Raw genomic sequence first — 19,292 nt, 5'->3', positions numbered from 1 at the left:
ACCTCCGAGCACCGATAGCTCCGGCACCGACAGCCCCGGCTCCAGCACCTCCGGGCACCGACAGCCGCGGGCACCGGCAGCGGGAGCGAAGCCCTCAGCGCAGACCCCGCGGCATCACCGGGCAGCACGCCCCGGGCACCGGGAGCGGAGCCCCAGGGCACCGGCAGCGGGCTGCGATGCTTCCCGGGGCGGGTCCCCTCGCCTTCCTGCTCCGGTGCCTCCTGCTCCTGTTCGCCTCCGAGAGCCGAGCCCGGGCCCGTAAGTCTCACCCGCGCTCGTCCCGCCGCGCCGCTTCCCTCCGTGCCTCAGTTTCCCCGGCAGTTTGCGGGGCGCTGGGCGGGCACGGCCGAGGGCACACCGAGGTGTCTGGGCACGGCAGGTGCCGGACACCCCCGGGATGTCCCGGGACGTGCAGCCGGCCGGGTTTGCTGTCCTGCCCTGCTGGGGACGCACATGGCGGTGTCCCCTGTGCCCGTGCTGTCCCCGCCTGCTCTGCGGGGCTGCTGAGGGGGCGCCGGGGCTGGCAGGGGAGGGAGGGAGGGAGGGCCGGGACCCCCTCCATGGGCTGGGAATGCCACGGGGCAGGAGGGGCTGCGTCACAGACCTTGCTCCGCACGGATCCCACCCTGCCCGAGGGCATCTCCCCTCCGAGGGGGGACGGGACAGCGACAATGCCTCCCCCGCCCAAAGCAAAGCTGGGGGCTCTCCTCTTTCCTCCAGATCCATCCCTTGTCCATCCCTTGTGCATCTCCTTGTCTATCCCTTGCCCATCCCTTGTCCATCCCTTGTCCATCCCTTGTCCATCCCTTGTCCATCCCTTGTCCATCTCCTTGTCCATCCCTTGTCCATCCCTTGTCCATCCCTTGTCCATCCCTTGTCCATCCCTTGTCCATCCCTTGCCTATCCCTTGTCCATCCCTTGTCCATCCCTGGTCCATCCCTTGCCCATCCCTTGTTCATCCCGCAGTCTCTCCCCCTTTTGCTCCCAGTTGAGGCACAGAAGGGTTGGGATAAGGACGGGAGGTTTGGCACTGCCACGGAAAGGCTCGAAGGGCTCGGCCAGAGCTGCTCAGGAGTTTGGAGAGTGCTGGATGTGTTAATTGGAGCGGGAGGTGGGCTTGGTTGGGAAAAGCACCGGGACCCTCCCAGTGGGTGCTGGGTGACATGGCAGAGCCCCCAGGGCTCCGGGCAAACTGGAGCAGGACCTGCCGTGTCCCTGCAGCTATTCCTCCCTTTAATCTCCTGGAATCCCAGCGGAGCCTGCCGGTGGCTCTGTCAGGGTGATTTACAGCGTGCCTGCTGCCAGCAGTGCATTAGGCACTCCAATAACCATCCTCCTGGAGGGAGTGAGGGCCCAAAATGTGAGCCCTGCATCGCCATCCTGACCCTGGGGTGTGCTGGGGGCATGGACGGGGCTCTGCAAAGCCCTGGGCAGCAAACTCTGGTGAATTCAGCTCCTCTCCCTTCCCTGGCCTCATCCAAACCCAGCACACAGCATCTGCCCCTTGAGCAGGGAGTGGGTGTGGGTCCCTGTCCCTGTTGGAAGGGCAGGGAGCCGTGTCCAGGAGGTGAGGCAGGTGTGAGGTGAGGGGTTTGCTCTTTGCAGGTGGCAACAGCCCCTAAGCTGGGCATAAACTGTGCTGGCTGGGGGCAGTGAGGGTTTGTCTGCTCTGGGGGGTGTTGGGGGCTGTTTGCAGGACTGAAACGTTGATGGAGAGCTGGTGGCTGTGGGATTGGAGCAGGGCTGGAACACTGCAGCTTTGCCACAGGGCTCACCTCACCACGTGGAGGACTCACCTCGAGGTCACGGGCAGGCTGGTTTGGGGGGCAGAGTCATCACCAAACCCTGGAGGCATCACCAAACCGTGGAGTCATCACCAAACCGTGGGTTTCTCTCACTGCCCACCTCTGCAGGCTCCCCTCTGCTCAGGGCTGGTGTGCAGGGAGAGTGGAGACAGGAATAAATTAGTTACGAGCAGGCTCATCAGCCAAGGGACCTACAGTGTCGTGGCTAAAAATAGGTGAGGAGCAGAAATGCCCGGGCTCGAAGGCAAGTCAGGAAAGAAGAATTTGCCCACAGAAACAGGCTATTTTAGGGGATTTGCACTCCAGCTGAAGAGAAGTATCAGAGGCACAGGTTACTGGGATGAATGTGCTGCATTCTGAGTAATTCAGGGGCAGTGGGTGAGCACAGGGATGTTTTGGCTGGAGGCATTTGGACACCAGCATCTCTGGAGAGCACAGGGCAGTGGATTTCCCCAGGAGCTTGGAAGCTGCTGTTTAATTTCTTTTTAAGATGGTTTCTTGAGACAAGGGGGTTCCTGGGATCCCTCTGTCCCAAAAGTTTGGATCCAGCAGGGATGAAGGGTGCTCCAAGATGGGAAGGACCAGGATGGAAAGCGAGTGCTACCCATGGTGAGGGCTGCACACCCTGCTAGAGGTAACAGAGCATTCCCTTGGGAAGGAGGGAATGCAGGACCCTGTCTGCCTGGCTTCTCCACTCTGGAGAGCTCAGAGACGATTCCTGAGGCTGCATTTTCATGGCCACAGAGTTCTCCAGGCTCCCAAAGCGCCCAGAAGGCATTTCCAGCCCAGAGCCGAGCGAGGCGAGTGTGCAGGAATTGATGTGGATGTGAGCAGAGTCTCTGGGACGCCACATGTCAGGGGCCCCGTGTGTTTTAGCCAGTCCCTGCTCAGCAAAGCTGCATTTTAAGCCCTTCATAAATACAAGGCTGTCACAGGAGCGCCTGGACTCTGTGTACCAGACGGTGCTCTTTGCACTTTATTTATGGCTGCTCTTAAAAACTGCTTTGCACGAGCTCCTCCCTGGTGCCCAGCACGGCCCTGGCTGGCAGGTGTGTGACCCCAGCGAGGCGCTGGGAGCCCAGCTCAGACCTGCCCTGCTCCAGGACAGCTCCCACGGCGCCACCGGGGGATGCAGGACCAGCCTCAGGAGGGAACGGGACAGGAGGAGTGAGGGGAGAGCAGCAAGAGCCCCCAGCCTCGTGCTGAGCCGCCAAACTGCTCAGAACCCTCCCAGAGACAGAGCCACAGAGCCCCGCGTGGCTCAGGTGGGAAAGGCCATCAAAGACTCAGGACAGGCATCTTGGGGAGCTTTCCAGCTACCAGGAAATGGAAACCTCACCAGGGGCTGTGGCAGGAGCTCTGAGCAGCATCCTCACCAGGTGCTCCAGAGACACCAGCCCAGGGTGACAAACTGAAGGGTGTGGAGCAACCCAGCCTGGCTGCACCTCTCACACCACGAGAAGGGTGTGCATCTGCTTGGGATGCACCTCAACAGCTCCAGCCACCAACAAGGTGCCACCCCACAGCTTCCTGACCTGCTCTAGGGCCAGAGAAGTAAACCCACAGGACTTTGCTGAGTGTGCTGCTGCTGAAGGTGCACTAAGTGAGCTCACCCTGCTGATCAGCACGGGAGGAATCCACTGCCACAAATGGCTTTTCACTCACTCCAAGTGAACTAGGATGATGTCCAGAGTTTGACCTCTGAAAATGAAATTATCAGCCTGGCATGGGAAAAAATGGTCCACAGCCTCCAGCTTTTAAACTCCATCCATCCATCCATCCATCCATCCATCCATCCATCCATCCATCCATCCATCCATCCACCCATGCCCAAGCACACTGGCACCTCTTGCCAAAGCCCCAGCACTGCAGAGATGCCAGCAAGTGTCTCCTGCTGCCCAGCCCTGCCAGTCAGCTTTAATTTTACCAGCAGCCCTCTGCAGACATGAATCAGGCTGCTTTCGAGGGCTGGACCCAAACCAGGGCTCCACTTGTGATTAAATGCTTGCAGGGAGCAGCCAACTGGCATGGGAGCTGCGAGCTGAGCGTCACACCAAGGCAGCTCCGTTTCTTCACCCTCAGCATAATTCATGGGGATGCTGCAAGCAGGGAGAGATGAGGTCATTTTCTCACCCTTTTGCAAAACCATGATTTTTTTTTGTTAGATTTTTTTTTGTAATTTTGTTTTGTTTTGTTTTTTCCTCTCTCTGGGTTTCCTCATCCTCAAGCCGCATGCTGTCCAGTTCTGTGTGGTTTGCTGTGAGCTCGTGGCCAGGAGCAGGGATTGCTGGCTCTCAAGAGCTGTGGGGACAATGTGAAGCCCTGATCAGGGAAAAGGAAGGAGAACAGCTCTGCCAGTCCCTCTGGTAACCCCCAAAGCCACTGCAAACCCCCACATGTGCTGTGCCTGGGCCAGCCAGCCTGGGCAGCTGCTGCTCACCACTTGTGAAGGTGCAGCTTGGGGAATCAAGTGCCTAAAGCCATCCAGGAGAGGCTCAAAGACAAGGAGAGGACCTATAAAGACCTTTGTGGACCCATCTTGCAGTGAGCATTTCTGTGTCAGAGTGAAAATGCGATTTCCTGCCTCAAACCCGCCCGTTCTGTCCCTTTCTTGCAAAGGGAGTCCAGTTTGCTCAGAGGGGCTGCCACTTGGGCCGGATGGGTCCCAGGGTAAAAAACGCATGCAAAAAAAAAGTAAAACTGGGGTGAACAAATCAAAATCTGGGTTTGGTGTGATGTGGGGAGCAAGGTGCAGGCTGTGCTTGCTGTCCCATAGGAACAGCCCCGTTTCTCACCTGGCCTCTGGTGCTTGCTTGCAGGGCCGGAGGCGTTCTGCGACTTCAACGGCAAGAAGTACAGCCCGGGGGAGAGCTGGCACCCGTACCTGGAGCCGCAGGGGCTCATGTACTGCATCCGCTGCAGCTGCAACGAGGCACGTCCGGCACCGGCACCGCGGCCGGCAGCGACCCGGGAACGGCCCAGGGATGCTGCTGCTGCTAACGGCAGTGAAAACAACAATATTCGTAACAGTCATGCTAATAATAACAGTGCTAACAATAATGCCGATCATAATGATGCTAATGTTGCTAATCATAATAATAACAACAATAACAATAAAACAATAATAATGTTGCTGCTAATGCTGCTAATGCTGCTGCTGCTAATAATAATAATAGTAATAATAATAATATTAATAATAATAATAATGTTGCTGCTAATGCTCCTATTGCTGCTGTTAATACTGCTGCTATTAACAACAACAACAACAACAATAATAATAGTAATAATAATAATAATAATAATAATAAATAAAAATAATAATGCTTGTTGGGAAGGATGAAACTTTGACAACAAAGTCTCACAGATACTAAAATAATAATAATGCTATTAATAATAATAATAATAACAATAATAGCGTTGCTGCAAATGCTCCTAATGCTGCTGCTCATGCTGCTGCTAATGCTAATTCTGCTGCTAATTCTGCTGCTAATGCTGCTAATACTGCTGCTAATGCTGCTGATAACAACAACAACAACAACAATAATAATAATGCTTGTTGGGAAGGATGAAAGTTTGACAACAAAGTCTCACAGATACGTGTGCTCAGCAGAAAGATTTTTAAATGTAGAGTGTGATGAAGGAATAGAGATGGAAGCAAGTTTTCATACAGAAGAAAAGAATTGCTGAGCCAGTCTTCCTGGATAACTAAGAAGGCAAAGGGTGTGTTAGTTAGAAGGGATTTTTATGGCTTGGAGCAAAGGATAAATTTACTTCAAACAAGAAGATGTTTTTACTAAGCAGGAAGATAGCACAGGCAAACAAGCCTGCTGATGGGGCAAGTAGAAAAAAGGTCTCAGAATTTTCTACTATATTGCTAATAACAATAACGCTAATAATGCTAATAATAATAATAATAATGGTGATGATGATGATGATAATGCTGCTGATGCTGCTGCACTGGGGCTTTGCTCAGCAGCTTTGCAGCAGACAGGTCCCGCTGTCTCATTTCAGCAGATAAGTTATTTTTTATGCAGGCGGACAATGATGGGCCAAGGGAAGGGTTCTAAACCAGAAGAGAGGAGATGCAGACTGATATTTAGAACAAGCAGCTGCTCCCCGTGGGGGTGGCAGGCTGAGGGCTGCTCTGGGGTGATGGGTGAGGGACCGAGGCAGGGCCGGAGCCTGCACAGTTTGTGATGCACACTTTGTGACAGCGTGTCCCTCCTCCTGCAGGAGGGCTGAACGCTCCCTGGGGACTAACCAGCCCGTCTGTCTGTCTGTCTGTCTGTCCTTCTGCAGAACACCAGCATCAGGTGCTCCCGGATCCAGTGCCCGGCGCTGCCGTGTGCCAGCCCCGTGACGGAGCCGCAGCAGTGCTGCCCGCGCTGTCCCGGTGCGTGGGCACCCCTCGGGGCAGGGGACAGGGCGGCCGTGTCACACAGGGCGGTGACACCCGGCCCCGGCTGCTTTGTCCCTCCAAAAATCCCGTTCTGATGGAAAAGGGCTCTCTGCCAGATCACCTTCTCCCCTCGCCCCCATCCCCAGAGCTTTGTGGGGACAAAGTGTCAGTTCACACTTCTGGGGCAAAACAGGAGCTGGCAATTTGTTCTGATCGTTTGCCAGCAAAGTGTCTTGGATTTAAAAAAAAATTGAAAAAAATTTTACAAAAAAAAATTTATTGTTTTTAAACAACTTCCTTCTCTGCACTGGAGAATAGCTCAAGTTTTAGCCCCAAAAGTTTTTCTGCGTTACTACTACTGATTGCCTAATTTGACCTCAATATGGTGAGAATAAAGACCTCACCTCAAGATTTAGTCCCAAAACTTTCCCCATCTGAGTGCTGGCAGACCTAGTCAGAAACCACCAGTGATTTGAGAAATCAGGGGAAAAAATAGGGAAAAAACCTCATTAATTTTAACTTTTTGCTAATTACCTATGAGACAATCCCTTTTTACCTGACTCCATCTGAATCTGGTGATGGTTACAAGCAGGGGAGGGAAAACCCCAACAATTTTGTTAAGAGCTTTGTGAAGTCAGGCTTCCCTGTGTGCTGAGCTCAGGGCAGCCCCATCCTCCAAAACCCTTTGGACCCTTCATTGCCGACCAGCCACGCAATGCTCTGACACTTGGGGGTGCCCGTGGGGTGTGCGGGCTCCTTTGGGGCGGGCTGGGCTGGCTGTGACCCCGCTCCTTTCTCGCCCCTTCTGCAGAGCCCCCGTCCCCGTCCGGGCTGCGGGCGCCCGCCAGGTCGTGCCGCTACAACGGGACCACGTTCCAGCAGGGAGAGATGTTCAGCGGCAGCGAGCTGTTCCCCGGCCGCCAGCCCAACCAGTGTGTGCAGTGCAGCTGCTCCGTAAGCCTCCTCCTCATCCTCCTCACCCTCCTCCTCCTCATCCTCCTCCGGGGCTCGCAGCCCTCGCTGCGGCACCCGGTGCCCCCTCTTTGGTGCCAGCACATCACGAAGGGGCAGAAGAGCCCCAAAAGCACCTTGCCCGGTCATCACACACAGGGGTTACACCGGTTGTAACCTGTCCAGCCTCTGCCTCTGGTGCTGGAACAGCTGCTCTGGGGTGGTAAGAGGAGTGACTGACTTTGCAATGATGCAGCTTTGGAGGAGGCTGGTTCCCCTCTTAAGAACCCCAGCTGGGTGATGTGAAACACCTGAAACACCTGAAAGAGCCCTCCAATACAGCTGCATGTGTCCCCAGGAGCCCGTGGGCTCCTTGTCCCTCTGGGCTGTCACTCTGTGTCTGTCAGGGCAATGCCTCGGGTGCAAATGGGAAAATAAAGAGCTGGCTGAAGTGGAGCTTCACCGTGGGGATCTCCCCGGGCTGTGTGTGGTGCTGTCAGCTGCTGGAACAGCTGCGTGAACAGCTGGTCTGACCCTCTTTGGGAACTGCCCAGAGCAGAGCCTCTGGGATAAATCCTGCTCATTTGGGCACTGGCTCTGGGGCAGGAACTGCTGGGCAGGAGGAGAGGGAAGGGAGAGGCAGGTGTGGGCTCCCTGGGTGCAGAGCAGCATCTGCCAGATGCTGTCAGCCACCACACTCCCCTCATCCCCTTCGCGCTCCTCGCACAGCAGCTTGGCTTCCTGATAGAAGGACAGGCAGCTGTGGTTTGCTTTTCTAAGGATATCCTTGGCTGACCTCTTGGTCTTGCTTGACTGGGAGCTCGTGGATACCCCAGAGAAAGTTGCTGCAGGGAGATCACCTTGCTGTTGAGGGCTGGCTGCTGAACATCCTTTTTCACCCTTTGGAAAAGCAGCAAAAACTTATTCCTGCCACAGACTGGTGCAAATCCTGTGCCTGAGGTGGCACTGGGATGTACAAAGGTCAAGGCTGCCCTCAACCTGTGGTTTTCAGCTTGAGTCACCTGCAGCAATGATATTTTCCAAGTGATCCACTTGGTCTATCCCTGCACCTCTGTGTGCTTGGCCCTGCTGTTGTGGAATTAACCAAGGGAGAGGGAGGGCAGAGTTTTGGTGTGGACCTGAACCTGGGCTCAGAGTCCTGCTTCCCACTTCCACCCATCTCCTCTGGCTCCTTCTCCTGGCAGATGCCAAGAAAATCCTCTTGGGAGCTGTTCTGCAGGGCTGGGAGGTGTGTGGTGGCTGTTCCAGCCCGGCAGCACTAATGGTGCCTGCCCTTTTTGGGGAAGAGCAGTGTGTTATCCATGGAACAGCCGTGCCAGGAGAGCACACAGCCCTGCAGGATGGACAGACAGACAGAGCAGCAGGGACAGACTCCAGCTGCCAGCAGGTGCTGGATGATTGGTGGCACTGCAAAATGGATTACCAGGGGGCTTTTGGTCATGGACTCATAAAATCCTGGGATGGTTTGGGTCGGAAGGGGCCTGCGTGGGGGACATAGAGCCCTTTATAAGGCTGACAGTGTGTTTTCCCTCCTGCCCTCCTAGGAAGGCCAGATTTACTGTGGCTTGGTGACCTGCCCCGAGCTGCTGTGCTCCTCTCCCTTCAGTGTGCCAGACTCCTGCTGCCAGGTCTGCAAAGGTAACGGGGCTGGGAGTGAGGGCTGGCACAGCCCAGCTGGCAGCCGGAGCCATCCCAAGCCACTCTGGCGGGATTCTGGAAGCCTGGGCTGTAAATCAGCCTGCTTGTTTTCTCTTGGTTGCACCAGGAAGCACAAGCTGAGGGCTTGGGCTTTCCTTGGATAACATGGATTGCATGTGCAAGGCTTGGGTTTTCCTTGGATGATAGGAATTGCATGTGCAAGGCTCCTGTCTCTCCAGACTCCCAGCTGGCCAGCGTGTGGAGGAGAGCTGCTTTCAGCCCCCAGCATGTTCCAGGACAATGTTTTTCCCTTGCAGATGGCTCCCTTGAGAAGCCCTCGGAAGAGGAGCCCCTGCAGTTAAACAGAGGTGTTGTACGTGACGTTTGCATTTTCAAACCCCTTGCTCCTAGCAGCTCACAGAATGCCCTGGCACAGTGAGATCCACCGAGATCCTTGCACAATGCCCAGCAGCTCTAGGGGGACTCCCAGATCCTTGCCCAGCAGAACAGGGGCACCTGATTTGCAGGTGGATTGTGCCATGGAATTGAGCCTGGCTGGGAGATATCAGCCTAGGTGGGAGCTCAGGCCAGCACCCTGTATCAGCAGCTCAGCAAGGAAAAAGGGACTCCTTAGCTCCTGGGTTCCTTCAGGCCACATTTCGGAGCTGGGCTGCCCATGCCAGCTCTGTGGGATTAGGTCACTCAGCTCCTGCCTCTGCCCTTTTCCATACTGCTCCAGCACCTATAAAACCTGCAAAACAGACACAAGGGGACCCTTTGTGCTGCGTGTCTTGTCCCAGCACTCTGCTCCTGGAAGCCTGGGATGTTCCTGGGGTGTTCCTGGGGTGTTCCTGGTGTTTCAGCCCTGCTGGCTGGCAGCTCCACGCTGGCTTCCCTGGTGCCTCCCAGGTGGGAGAGCAGGATCTGGCCCATCCTCACCTTTCTGATCCTGCCTGTGCCACACAGATGCCAGCCCTCCTTTTCCCACCTAGGAAGGACCAGCCCATTTCCCTGTGTGAGGGATGGAGAATTCCTGAGGGAGCTGGGCAGGGGCTCAGCTGGAGCAAAGGAGGCTCAGGGGGGCCCTTGTGGCTCTGCACAGCTCCTGACAGGAGGGGACAGCCAGGGGGAACAGGGACAGGAGGAGAGGGAACGGCCTCAGGCTGGGCCAGGGGAGGTTCAGGTTGGATATTGGGGAAGTTCCTTCCCCCAAAAGGTTGTCCAGCCCTGGCACAGCTGCCTGGCATCCCCATCCCCTGAGGGATTTAAAAGCTCTGTGGATGTGGCACTTTGGGACATGTGATAATGGTGGCCTTGGCAGTGCTGAGGGAATGGTTGGGCTCCATGATCTCAGAGGAATTTTCCAGCCTTAATATTGTGTGATTTATATGTGGGCCATTGCTTACCCCTGTGGTCTCTGCCCCATGCACTCCTGAGGGAAGGCATGGAGGACACCTGCATGGCTTTTTCCAGCATGCTTTGGAAGGAGAACAGCTCAACTGCTGGAGTCTGAATCCCCTGTTTTCCCTGGCTGCTCACAGAGACATTCCCAGGATCAGTGCTTGGGAGAGGTGGTGGGCAGGAAGGCCCCTGGAGCCACCGTGTCCACGGCTCTCAGCTCTTCCCTGGAGCTGATTCCCAGAAGCTTCAAACCCAAGGGAGCAGGTGGCACCACTGTCAAGATTGTCTTGAAAGAGAAGCACAAGAAAGGTAAGGGATGCAGGGGCCAGGCAGGGACTTTTGGTGGCCTCTCCAGAGCTTGGAATTCTTTGGGGATCTGATTCAGTGGCAGGTTTCCACCAGCAAGTCCTTCTGCCCACTCCTCCACAGCCAGCCTCAAGGTGTCTCAGTCCTCCTGAGTGCCACTCTCCAAAGTGGGTTGGGAGAAGGCTGGTCCTTGGAATGTTTTGGAGATCTGGGACTTGGGAAGGAAGGAGCTCAGCTGGAAGGCTCCACATGGACCTTCCAGGAGAGTGGCACACAAAGACAGGACATTCCTCCTTGTGCAAGGGCCGGCCCTGACCCAGAGCTGCCCCAGGTGTTCCCCTGGAGCACAGAGTAGGGAAATGAGGAGAGGAGGCCAGGCCCTCGATCCAGAGGGGGAATAGCAGCTCCTTTCTCCTCTTGGCCGCTCTCCCACCATTGTGCCTCCAGAAGAGCTTTGGGCATGAAGGCCCGGAGGGAACTGTGGGACCTCCAGAAATTTCCGTGCAGGAGTCAGCAGGTGGCACTCTTCACTGTGCTTCACTCCTGCCACGGCCGGGAGGGACCCTGGGCTCCGGAGGGTGGCAGCCAGGTGAGGGCCCCTGTCCCTGCAGGGCGGTCCCACCGGGCACAGCCATCCCCTGGTGCTGCTCCCCTGCCCCATGGCACCTGATGGGGGGCACCTGCTGGGTCCTTGTGGCACCTGCTGGTCCCTGTTGGCACCTCTGGTCCCATGCCACCTTCAGTGGTGTCCCGTGCTGCCAGAGAACATGGCTCCTCCACACAGCAGGAGCAGCCATGTCCTCCATGCTCCAAGGCCGTGCCTCCACCGAGCCTCGGGCTGACAAAGAGGAGGAGAAGGAGGGTTTATGTCCCCAGGCAGCTGTTGTGTGTCTCTCCTGCAGCCTGTGTGTACAACGGGAAGACCTACTCGCACGGCGAGGTGTGGCACCCCGTGTTCCGGCTCTACGGCCTGCTGCCCTGCATCCTCTGCACCTGCAGGGACGGCGTCCAGGACTGCCACAAGCTCACCTGCCCCAAGGAGTACCCCTGCCAGCACCCTGAAAAAGTGGATGGGAAGTGCTGTAAGGAATGTCCAGGTAGGTGGGATCCTGCCTGCTCCTGCAGCTGCCTCCCAGCTCCTGCCCCAGCCTTGGATTAAAGCCTCAGGCTGAGAGAACCAAAGGGATTCAGGTTGCTGGTGGCTAGAATTCATACCAGACAGGTCCAGCAGGGCTGGAGGGCAGCAGGACCTTCCCAAGGTAAGGAACATCCCCAGGACTCCCACAAGGTTCCATCTGTTGGGAGCATGAGGTCTGGAGTTGTGCTCCAGACTGAGAGTGCTGGGATGGAAGGAGCTTTCAGGGGAGAGGACACACAGTCTGTGTGTCCACAAAAACCAGGGTTAAATTGTGCCAGCTGAGGTGTAAGTGTGAAGGGAGGAGTGAGGACACTTCCCAGGAGAAGGGCTGTCTGTGGCGCTCATGGCTTGTGGGAACTGGGGAGGTTGAACACACGGGTTTTGGGGTGCTCCAGGTAGAACTGGGCTGGAGCTGGGACATGGGAAGGGGCAGGAGCACCAGGAGAGGCTGAGGGAGCTGGGAAGGGGCTCAGCTGGAGAACAAGCAAAGGGCACTGCCACGTTCTGGAATGGCTGCAAAGTTGTTTGAGCTGAGATTTCCAAGGTTTTCCAGCGCCTGAGTGGAGAGGTTCTGAGATGGCCTCCTCAGGGGAGCGCAGGGCAGAAGCTCAGCTTGTTTTAATAAGGTTTTTGATATGTTTATGAGCAGGATTTACGATGTGGTGCCTGGTGGGAATGGGATGTGATGACTGAGCAGAACCCTTCCAGTCTTGCATTCCCACTCTAGTGGGTCTCTCTGGTTTAAATCTGACAACTTTCCCTGCTGGGGTCTCCTGTCTGCTGCTCAGACTTCACTTTATTTCCAATTAACCACCCTGATGCAGCCAGAATTATTGTGTTCCTGCCTTCCAGCTCTCACAGACAGCGATCACACACACACAGGTCACATCCCTGCCCCTTCCTTCACTGCCTGCAGGCTTTGCCCAGGTCCTTTTCCAGGTGCTTTCTGTGGCTGTCCTTACCTTCCTCCTTTGTATCAGTAAGTTAGGAATGCCAAGTGATTTTTCCAAAGGGATCCTGACCCTGGGAATTGCTGTGATGTGTTGTGTGGATGGAGGGACACTGACCTCAGTGTCCCTGCTCCTCCTCCCCATGCTGTGGGGGTGTGAAGCTCCTTGGTTGTTAAATTCCCCTTGAATTCCAGGGGTTCCTTTCCTGCTGGGAAGGTGAGGCTTTAATCAGGGACTCCATGATCCCAAAGGGCTTTTGCAGCTTGAACAACTGCACATTTCTGGGAATGCCCTGGGGCAGGGGTTTCCCTGGAACAGGTGAGGGTGCTGGGCCGTGCTCACCCTCCTCTGCCTCACGCTGAGCTGCAGAGCTGAGCTCCTGTCCTCTGCCTGCTGAAAAGCTTTGCTTCCCTTTGAACTGGGATTTCCATTCCCTCTCAGAGCAGAAGAGCTCAGGAGCACCCCAGAGAGCCTGGGGGAGAGCAGAATCAGGCCTAAAATAACTGTCTTGCTAAAATAAACCCCAGGCATCTATTTATAGCCAAACTTTCTTTCGAGTAGTGTGAAAAGCTTCAGCATCCAAACTGACTGGGAGAACAAGGCTAAATTCAGCAGAGCTGGGCTCCTCTGCGTTCCAAGGACCACAACCAAAGGCAATAAATCTCCTTCCAAAACCACAGGGCATTCTTAATTACTCCAGATACATTAAAAAAAAAAAGAAAAAAAGAGGGTAAAATGAGCATCTCTTCTTTACCAAGGATGCTGGAAAAGTCACGTAGGACCCAGGGTGGATGTCCTTGTGGTGGGACCCCATGTGGGGAGGGTGCTGGGGCTGGTGCTGAGTCCACCTGAGGGGCTGAGCTGGGCACAGTGCCCAGGCTGCCCTGCTGTGGGCCATCCCTTGGCTCCCCTGATGTTCCTCCCCAGCAGGAGCGAGATGGGACATGGGGGAATCCAGCCCCTGCTTTGTGGCCATGGTGGCACCAAGGTCACTGCAGGAGGACAAAACCCCCCTTCCCCATCCCTGCTGGCACAGGGGCAGCTGGGGTCAGGGGGAATGAAAAACATGGGGATGAGGAGGCCCACAGCTCCTTTATCAGCCTCTCCTTTGCTGCTGCTCCTGGAGCTGGGGCTCGGATCACGGCACAGTGCCCCGAGGCAGCAAAGCCCACGAGATGCCTTTTCCATGACCGGGCTGCGGGGACGGTCCCTCCTGCCCCTGTTCGCTGACCTGTGTCCCTGTGTGTGCTCAGAAAGCGGGGTCAGACCCACGGACGCGGCGGGCAGCCCGCGGTGCGGCCGTGTCCTGGTGTACGCCTTCGTGCCGCCGCGCTCCGAGCCCGCCAAGGACATCCTCAGGACCGTGGCCATCGAGAGGGAGCTGGCAGAGGAGGTGGAAATCTACAACTGGAAGCTGATTAAAGGTGAGCACCATTGTGAAAGCGGCCAGCAGAGCGGGAGGTGTGTGTGGAAACCCGATGCTTTCCAAGCTTTGTTCTGTTTCTCTGGCTTTTCTTGCGGCGCTCCACCCCTTGCGTGGTGGATCAAAACCTGCTGACAGCAGGCTGGCTTTCCTGGCTCCCCCATTTCACACCCTCTCCCTGCATTCCCTGCAGGCCAGGGGCTGGAAACCACTTCTGGCCCCACTATCCTCACCACGAGCTGCAGCACCATCTGGGGGCACAGCACATGGGCAACCAAGCAAGGGCCTGGGGCTGCTCCTCCAGACCCCCTGCTCCGTGCCAAATGCACGTGGAAAACAAACAAAGGAATTGCTCTGGTGGCCCTGTGGTGTTGCTTTCACTCATTTTTTTACACCCCAGTCCACCTACAGCTAGAAAGCAGCTGCAAAGGTGCACAAAGGGGGATGAATTGTCCCCAGCCCACTTTTTGGATGGGTGGGTTTGGATGCTCCTTCCTGTTGGTGTGTGCTCTGGAGGTCAAGGCGCAGCAAACACGCTGTCAACAGGCTCCAATCTCTTGCTCTTTCTTCACACCTTCAGCTCTGCCCCTGTGGATGAGGGGAGTCTGGGGACCCCTGGTGCAGTAGATATTTGTGCTGTGTCTCTCTGTGGCCCAGGGAAGCATCCCAGTGCCCCATTCCTGAGTTTCCACTGTACTCCAAGAACTCGAGTCCTTCAGGTTGGTTGTACCTTCTCTATGGATGCAGTGTCCCTTGCCCTGTGTCTGCTGGACTTGTGCAGCCACCCTGGTCTCCTGGTGTGCCCGTGTTTCACATCACTCCCTGGGGAGACCTTGGCCATGGCTGGACATCACCTGAGACATTAACCAGGGATGGAGCCCTGGTGGTACCACGTCCCCATCCTGCCCCTGGCACGCTCCCTGCTGCCCGCGCTGCCCCTCCTCAGCAGGGCCTCCCTCACAAAGGCACCTTGTGGCTGAGGACAGCTCGGGCCCCGCCGCTTCCTCCCCTGGCTCCTTGGCAGGGCAGCACCCAAACCCTGCCGGCACCTTCCGAGGCCAGCAGCCCCATGGAGCTGCATGGAGCTCCCCAGCCCTGCCAGCCAGGGACAGGGGAGGCCCTTGTCCCCGAGGCCAACACGGCTCTTTTGCTTGGCACGGCGCAGTGTTGTTGTTGGGAAAGAGCATGAGCTCACTCACATATGGATTCCACCTCTCCGTGGGCCATGGCTCCACCAACAGAGCAGCGTGTGTGGAGCAAAGAGCCTGCAAGTCACACCTGGACCCGGTCCATTGCCTTTGTATGGGCTCACGATACCTACGTGGCCTCATCTATTTCTGGGCTGGGATGGTTTCCTCCACGGAGCAGGAGCTGGGAGGAGAAACCAGCACCAACTCCAGCCAAAGGTTTTGCCCAGCTGGCTGGTGGTGCACAGCTGGCCTCCACAAGAGTTGCAGTGAGGGCTTCCCCATCTTTTTAGGGTTCTGAACATCACCAGCAGTTTTGAAAATCTGATGGTTTTGACCTGCTGTCCTCTCTGTCCATGCCCATCTTTCTCACAAATCCCCTTTAAAGCCCTGAGAACAGTGCCCCAGCAGCTCGCTCCATCCCAAGGGCTGCCAGGAGTGCTCCTGCCCGTTGGATGGGGTGTGTGTGCCAGGAAATGGCACTGCCCTGTGCCAGCTCCATCCGTCCTGCCTCCCCACGGCTGGACTGTCCTTAGCCTGTGCTGTCCTGGTTCCTGCTGCCTTCCTCTGCTGCTCCCAGCTCCTGGGATGTTGGGAATGACCCTCCTGGGGCCAAAGGTCTCAGCCAGCTCTCTGAGAGCTCTTGGGGAGCATCGTGCAGGTCCTTGATTAAAAGATGTTTATCTCTCGTAGCTCTTGTTTAAAATATCCTCTTGGTTACTAATGTGCTGGAAAGTGCTCCATCAGCCCCGGGACTGTAAGCACACCCTCCTGCTCCTTTCTAATTATAGACCAGAAGAATTTATTGAACACTTGTGCCTTTCTTGCGTCAATAACAGTTTTATTATCTCCATCCAGTGTCTTCTTTTGTTACTGGTAGGACTTCTTTACCCAACCCACTGGAAGGACTAAGTAACAGTGCAAAAATCCATCTATTTCTCTCTCTGCCTTTGACTTCCTGTACTAATTTTCCACAGTTGATAACATCTCATTTATCTGGCTTGTGAGGCAGTTCCCCTTCATTACATACCCTTTTCATGTGTAATTGCTGCTGGGAATCAGGGAAAGTCTCTTAACCAAATAAGGGGGACCACGTTGCCTCTCCCATCTGCTGGCAGCAGGAGGCTGGATGTGCCTGAGTGAGAGGTGGGGAAGGATATTCCAGGCATACCTGCCTGCCTTGTCATGCCTTGCAGGAGAGCAGGAATGCCAGATCCCTGATCCCACAGGAAGGGCAGGGTCATTGCTAAACACAGGTTCTGGTTTGCAGGGGTCACACATCTGAGTCAGCAGCTCCACGGAGGGTCAGTGCTGCCAGGGGCAGAAATATCAATCCCTGCTGAGGTCACTTGTGTTTGTTCCTGTGCTGGAGCACTTTCAGCACTGCTGACCAAGAGATGGAAACCTTTGGTGCTTCCAGGAAAGATCACCTGAGCATGGAGGGGAGCACTGGTGCTTGAGAGTGAGCAGAGGGGACCCAGCATCCCTTTGCTCTCACCTTTATGTATTTCATGCTTTTAGGGGAGGTTGGAACTCCTGCAGGGCACGATGCTTTCTGGAGCAACAAAATCCCATTGCTTTCACCTGCTCCATGGTGGAACATCCTGGTTCAACAAGCAGTGGCTGCTTTCATAGAACCACAGAATCTCAGCATGTTTGGGTTGGAAGGGAGCTTCAAACCAGCCCTGTTCCACAGCCCTGCTGTGGACAGGACACCTTCCACTGTCCCAGGTTGCTTCAGCCTGGCCTTGAACACTTCCCCACTTGTGTGGCAGCCACAGCTTCTCTGGGCAACCTGTGCCAGGGCCTCAACACCCTCAAAGGGAAGAATTTCCTCCTAATATCTAATCTGATACTTAAATGAGATGTCTCCTTGGAGCCTTGGCCAGCCCTGGCTCCGTTGCCAGCTCCCACCAGGCTCTGGCAGCAGGGCTGCACCAAGCCAGGGCCCTGGGGCAGGCAGAGGGGACAGAGAATCCAGCCCTGTGTGAGCCTTGAGCTGGGCACTGCAGAATCTGATGTCCTGTGTCCCCCTCTGCAGGAATATTCCATCTGATCCAGACCAAGAAGATCAGCAAGCAAGAATTCAAGCAAGAGGCACAAAACTTCAGGCTGATCACCAGGACAAACGAAGGTAGGGAGAGAAAAATCCCCTTTCCTCACTCCTCCTGCACTCCCTCCTGATTTCCTGCTCTGCTCTGGCCCTTCCACAGGCTGTGTGAGTCCCAGCCTGGTGTGGGAGCTGAGCCCTGGGGACAGCACTTGTGCAAGTGTAGCCGTGCTGGGGCTGACCTGTCTTCACACCCCACGCAACACTCCTGCTTACAGCCACATTTTCACTTTATGGCATAGGAAAGGGCAGCCAGCTTTCTAAAAGCGGCTGTACTCTTGTGAAATCCAGAGGTTTTGTCTCTCCAGAGCCCGTAAAACTGTTTGATTTTTATATCTAATCCATCTGGTGCTCCTGAGAGCAAGGGGGGAGGGAAAAAAAAAATGGTGCAAGGGATTAGCGAAAAATCAAACTGTTGAAATGTGTTTTAAAACCATTCAGGATGCTCCGGGATGTGCGTAAACATGACAGAGAGCAGGAACGCCTGTGTGCAGGGAACTGCTGGCTGCTCCCTGCTGCCTGGGCTGGGCTCAGAGCCTGCGGTGTGCAGCACCCGGGGCTATGGCTCACTCGGGCACACCAGCACCCCTGTCCCTTTCAGACAGCATCTCTGACCAAACAAACCCCGGGGGACTGTGCAGTCCCTGCTGCCAGGCTGTGCTTCACACCCTGGTGCACTCTCTGGCACGTGCTCCTTCTCCTTGCCTCAGTTTCCCCTGGCAAACAGCCGTGTTGTGAAACCGTCCCGCTGCAGTGGCTGCGAGTTCTAGGAAAGCTCTGACCCACGATTTCCTCACAGCAGAAGGTGAATGCAGCCAGAAAACACTCCCTCACCCCCGGGGTGATGACACTGGGGCTGTATAATCCTGGCTGGGGTTGCACTGAGGAGACAGAACACCTGGAGGGGAAGGGAGCACCTCCAGCCACCTCCTGCACATCTGGGGATTCTTTAGGGAGCAAGGAGAGGGACTGGGACACTTTGTCCTGGTTTGGGGGGGCTTTCACAGCTCCACATTTGATTTGCTGGGAGTCTGCAGCTCCTTGGGGGATTCAGAGGGATTTCTTCTGCAGCAGGATTTTCCCCTACCAGAGGTTGCTGAATGAAGACCCAAGACTGAGGCGGCAGCACAAAAATGAGTATAAATGGGGGGAAATTGAGCAATCCATCCCAAAATGGGGCTGACAGAAGGGAGGAGAGAACCTGTCCAATGGCCATGACACTGAAATTTTGGCGTTCTGAGGTTGAGACAGAAGCAGAATGCTTCTGAGAGGCAGAAAGTCACCCAAATCTGAGACATGCCAGGGAGGATGTGAACCTAACACTATATCAGAGCGCCCTTCAAAGAGGTGCAGGGGGAGGTTTGTCCCTGTTTCAGCCTGAGCCCCTTTTCTTTTCACACTGTGTGAGTGTTTTGCACAAAAAGCACTGTAAGTGCCACTGACTGTGCCATTGCTGCATTGCAAGGGTGAGAGCCCCTCCGAGCCCTGTTTTAACTGCAGTACCTGTGGCTGGGATCAATTTAGCTGCAGTACCTGTGGCTGGGATCCCTGAGGAGCTGCTCTGAACATGGCCTGCCCCGAGGCTGTTGCTGATGTCTGTCTGTCTGTCTGTCTGTCCTGCTGATCCAGGTCACTGGAACATCTTCCGAGCGCAGACGTCGGAGCTGAGGATGACAGAGAGCCCAGAGAAGGAGACAAAGACCTTGTAAAGCCGAGAACTCTCCTCTAGCTATCGATTTATCTACACACAGACACACATACACATATATCCCAACTCCAGAGCTGCATTACTCAGTAGACTGGCACTGCAATACAGGTTACACTAGTGGGAATTCCAGCGACTCCAGAGAACCATCCCAACCCCAAGCCATCGGAGCCACAGCCGGGCAGGTGCCTCCCTCCCGCTGCCCAGAGGTGTGGGGTGAGCACAGGGAGCAGGGACAGACAGGTTCCTCAGGACCTG

General features: G+C 55.7%; 1 protein-coding gene across 1 annotated transcript; it reads left to right on the top strand.

Annotated features, from left to right (window-relative positions):
• The first annotated feature begins 170 nt into the window (after window positions 1-170).
• Window positions 171-19,157, top strand: CHRDL2 (chordin like 2). The gene is made up of 11 exons (XM_064704015.1): window positions 171-258; window positions 4,625-4,737; window positions 6,105-6,198; window positions 7,016-7,158; window positions 8,721-8,814; window positions 9,132-9,187; window positions 10,356-10,524; window positions 11,424-11,618; window positions 13,863-14,033; window positions 17,261-17,353; window positions 18,959-19,157. Exons 1-11 carry the CDS (start codon window positions 177-179, stop codon window positions 19,036-19,038), a joined length of 1,290 nt encoding a protein of 429 aa, XP_064560085.1. The 5' UTR covers window positions 171-176; the 3' UTR covers window positions 19,039-19,157.
• The last annotated feature ends 135 nt before the right edge of the window (window positions 19,158-19,292 follow it).

Source organism: Zonotrichia leucophrys, chromosome 1 (assembly GCF_028769735.1).
Source record: "Zonotrichia leucophrys gambelii isolate GWCS_2022_RI chromosome 1, RI_Zleu_2.0, whole genome shotgun sequence".
Classification (NCBI taxonomy): Eukaryota; Metazoa; Chordata; class Aves; order Passeriformes; family Passerellidae; genus Zonotrichia; species Zonotrichia leucophrys.
The sequence above is the reverse complement of the archived record's forward strand: the minus strand, read 5'-3'. Positions and strand labels throughout refer to the sequence as shown.

Coding starts and splice junctions, on each gene's coding strand:
- CHRDL2 (XM_064704015.1), top strand. CDS start 177: ATGCTTCCCGGGGCGGGTCCCCTCGCCTTCCTGCTCCGGTGCCTCCTG. Junction 4,738..6,104: donor TCCGCTGCAGCTGCAACGAG/GCACGTCCGGCA, acceptor GTCCTTCTGCAG/AACACCAGCATCAGGTGCTC. Junction 10,525..11,423: donor GAAAGAGAAGCACAAGAAAG/GTAAGGGATGCA, acceptor TCTCTCCTGCAG/CCTGTGTGTACAACGGGAAG.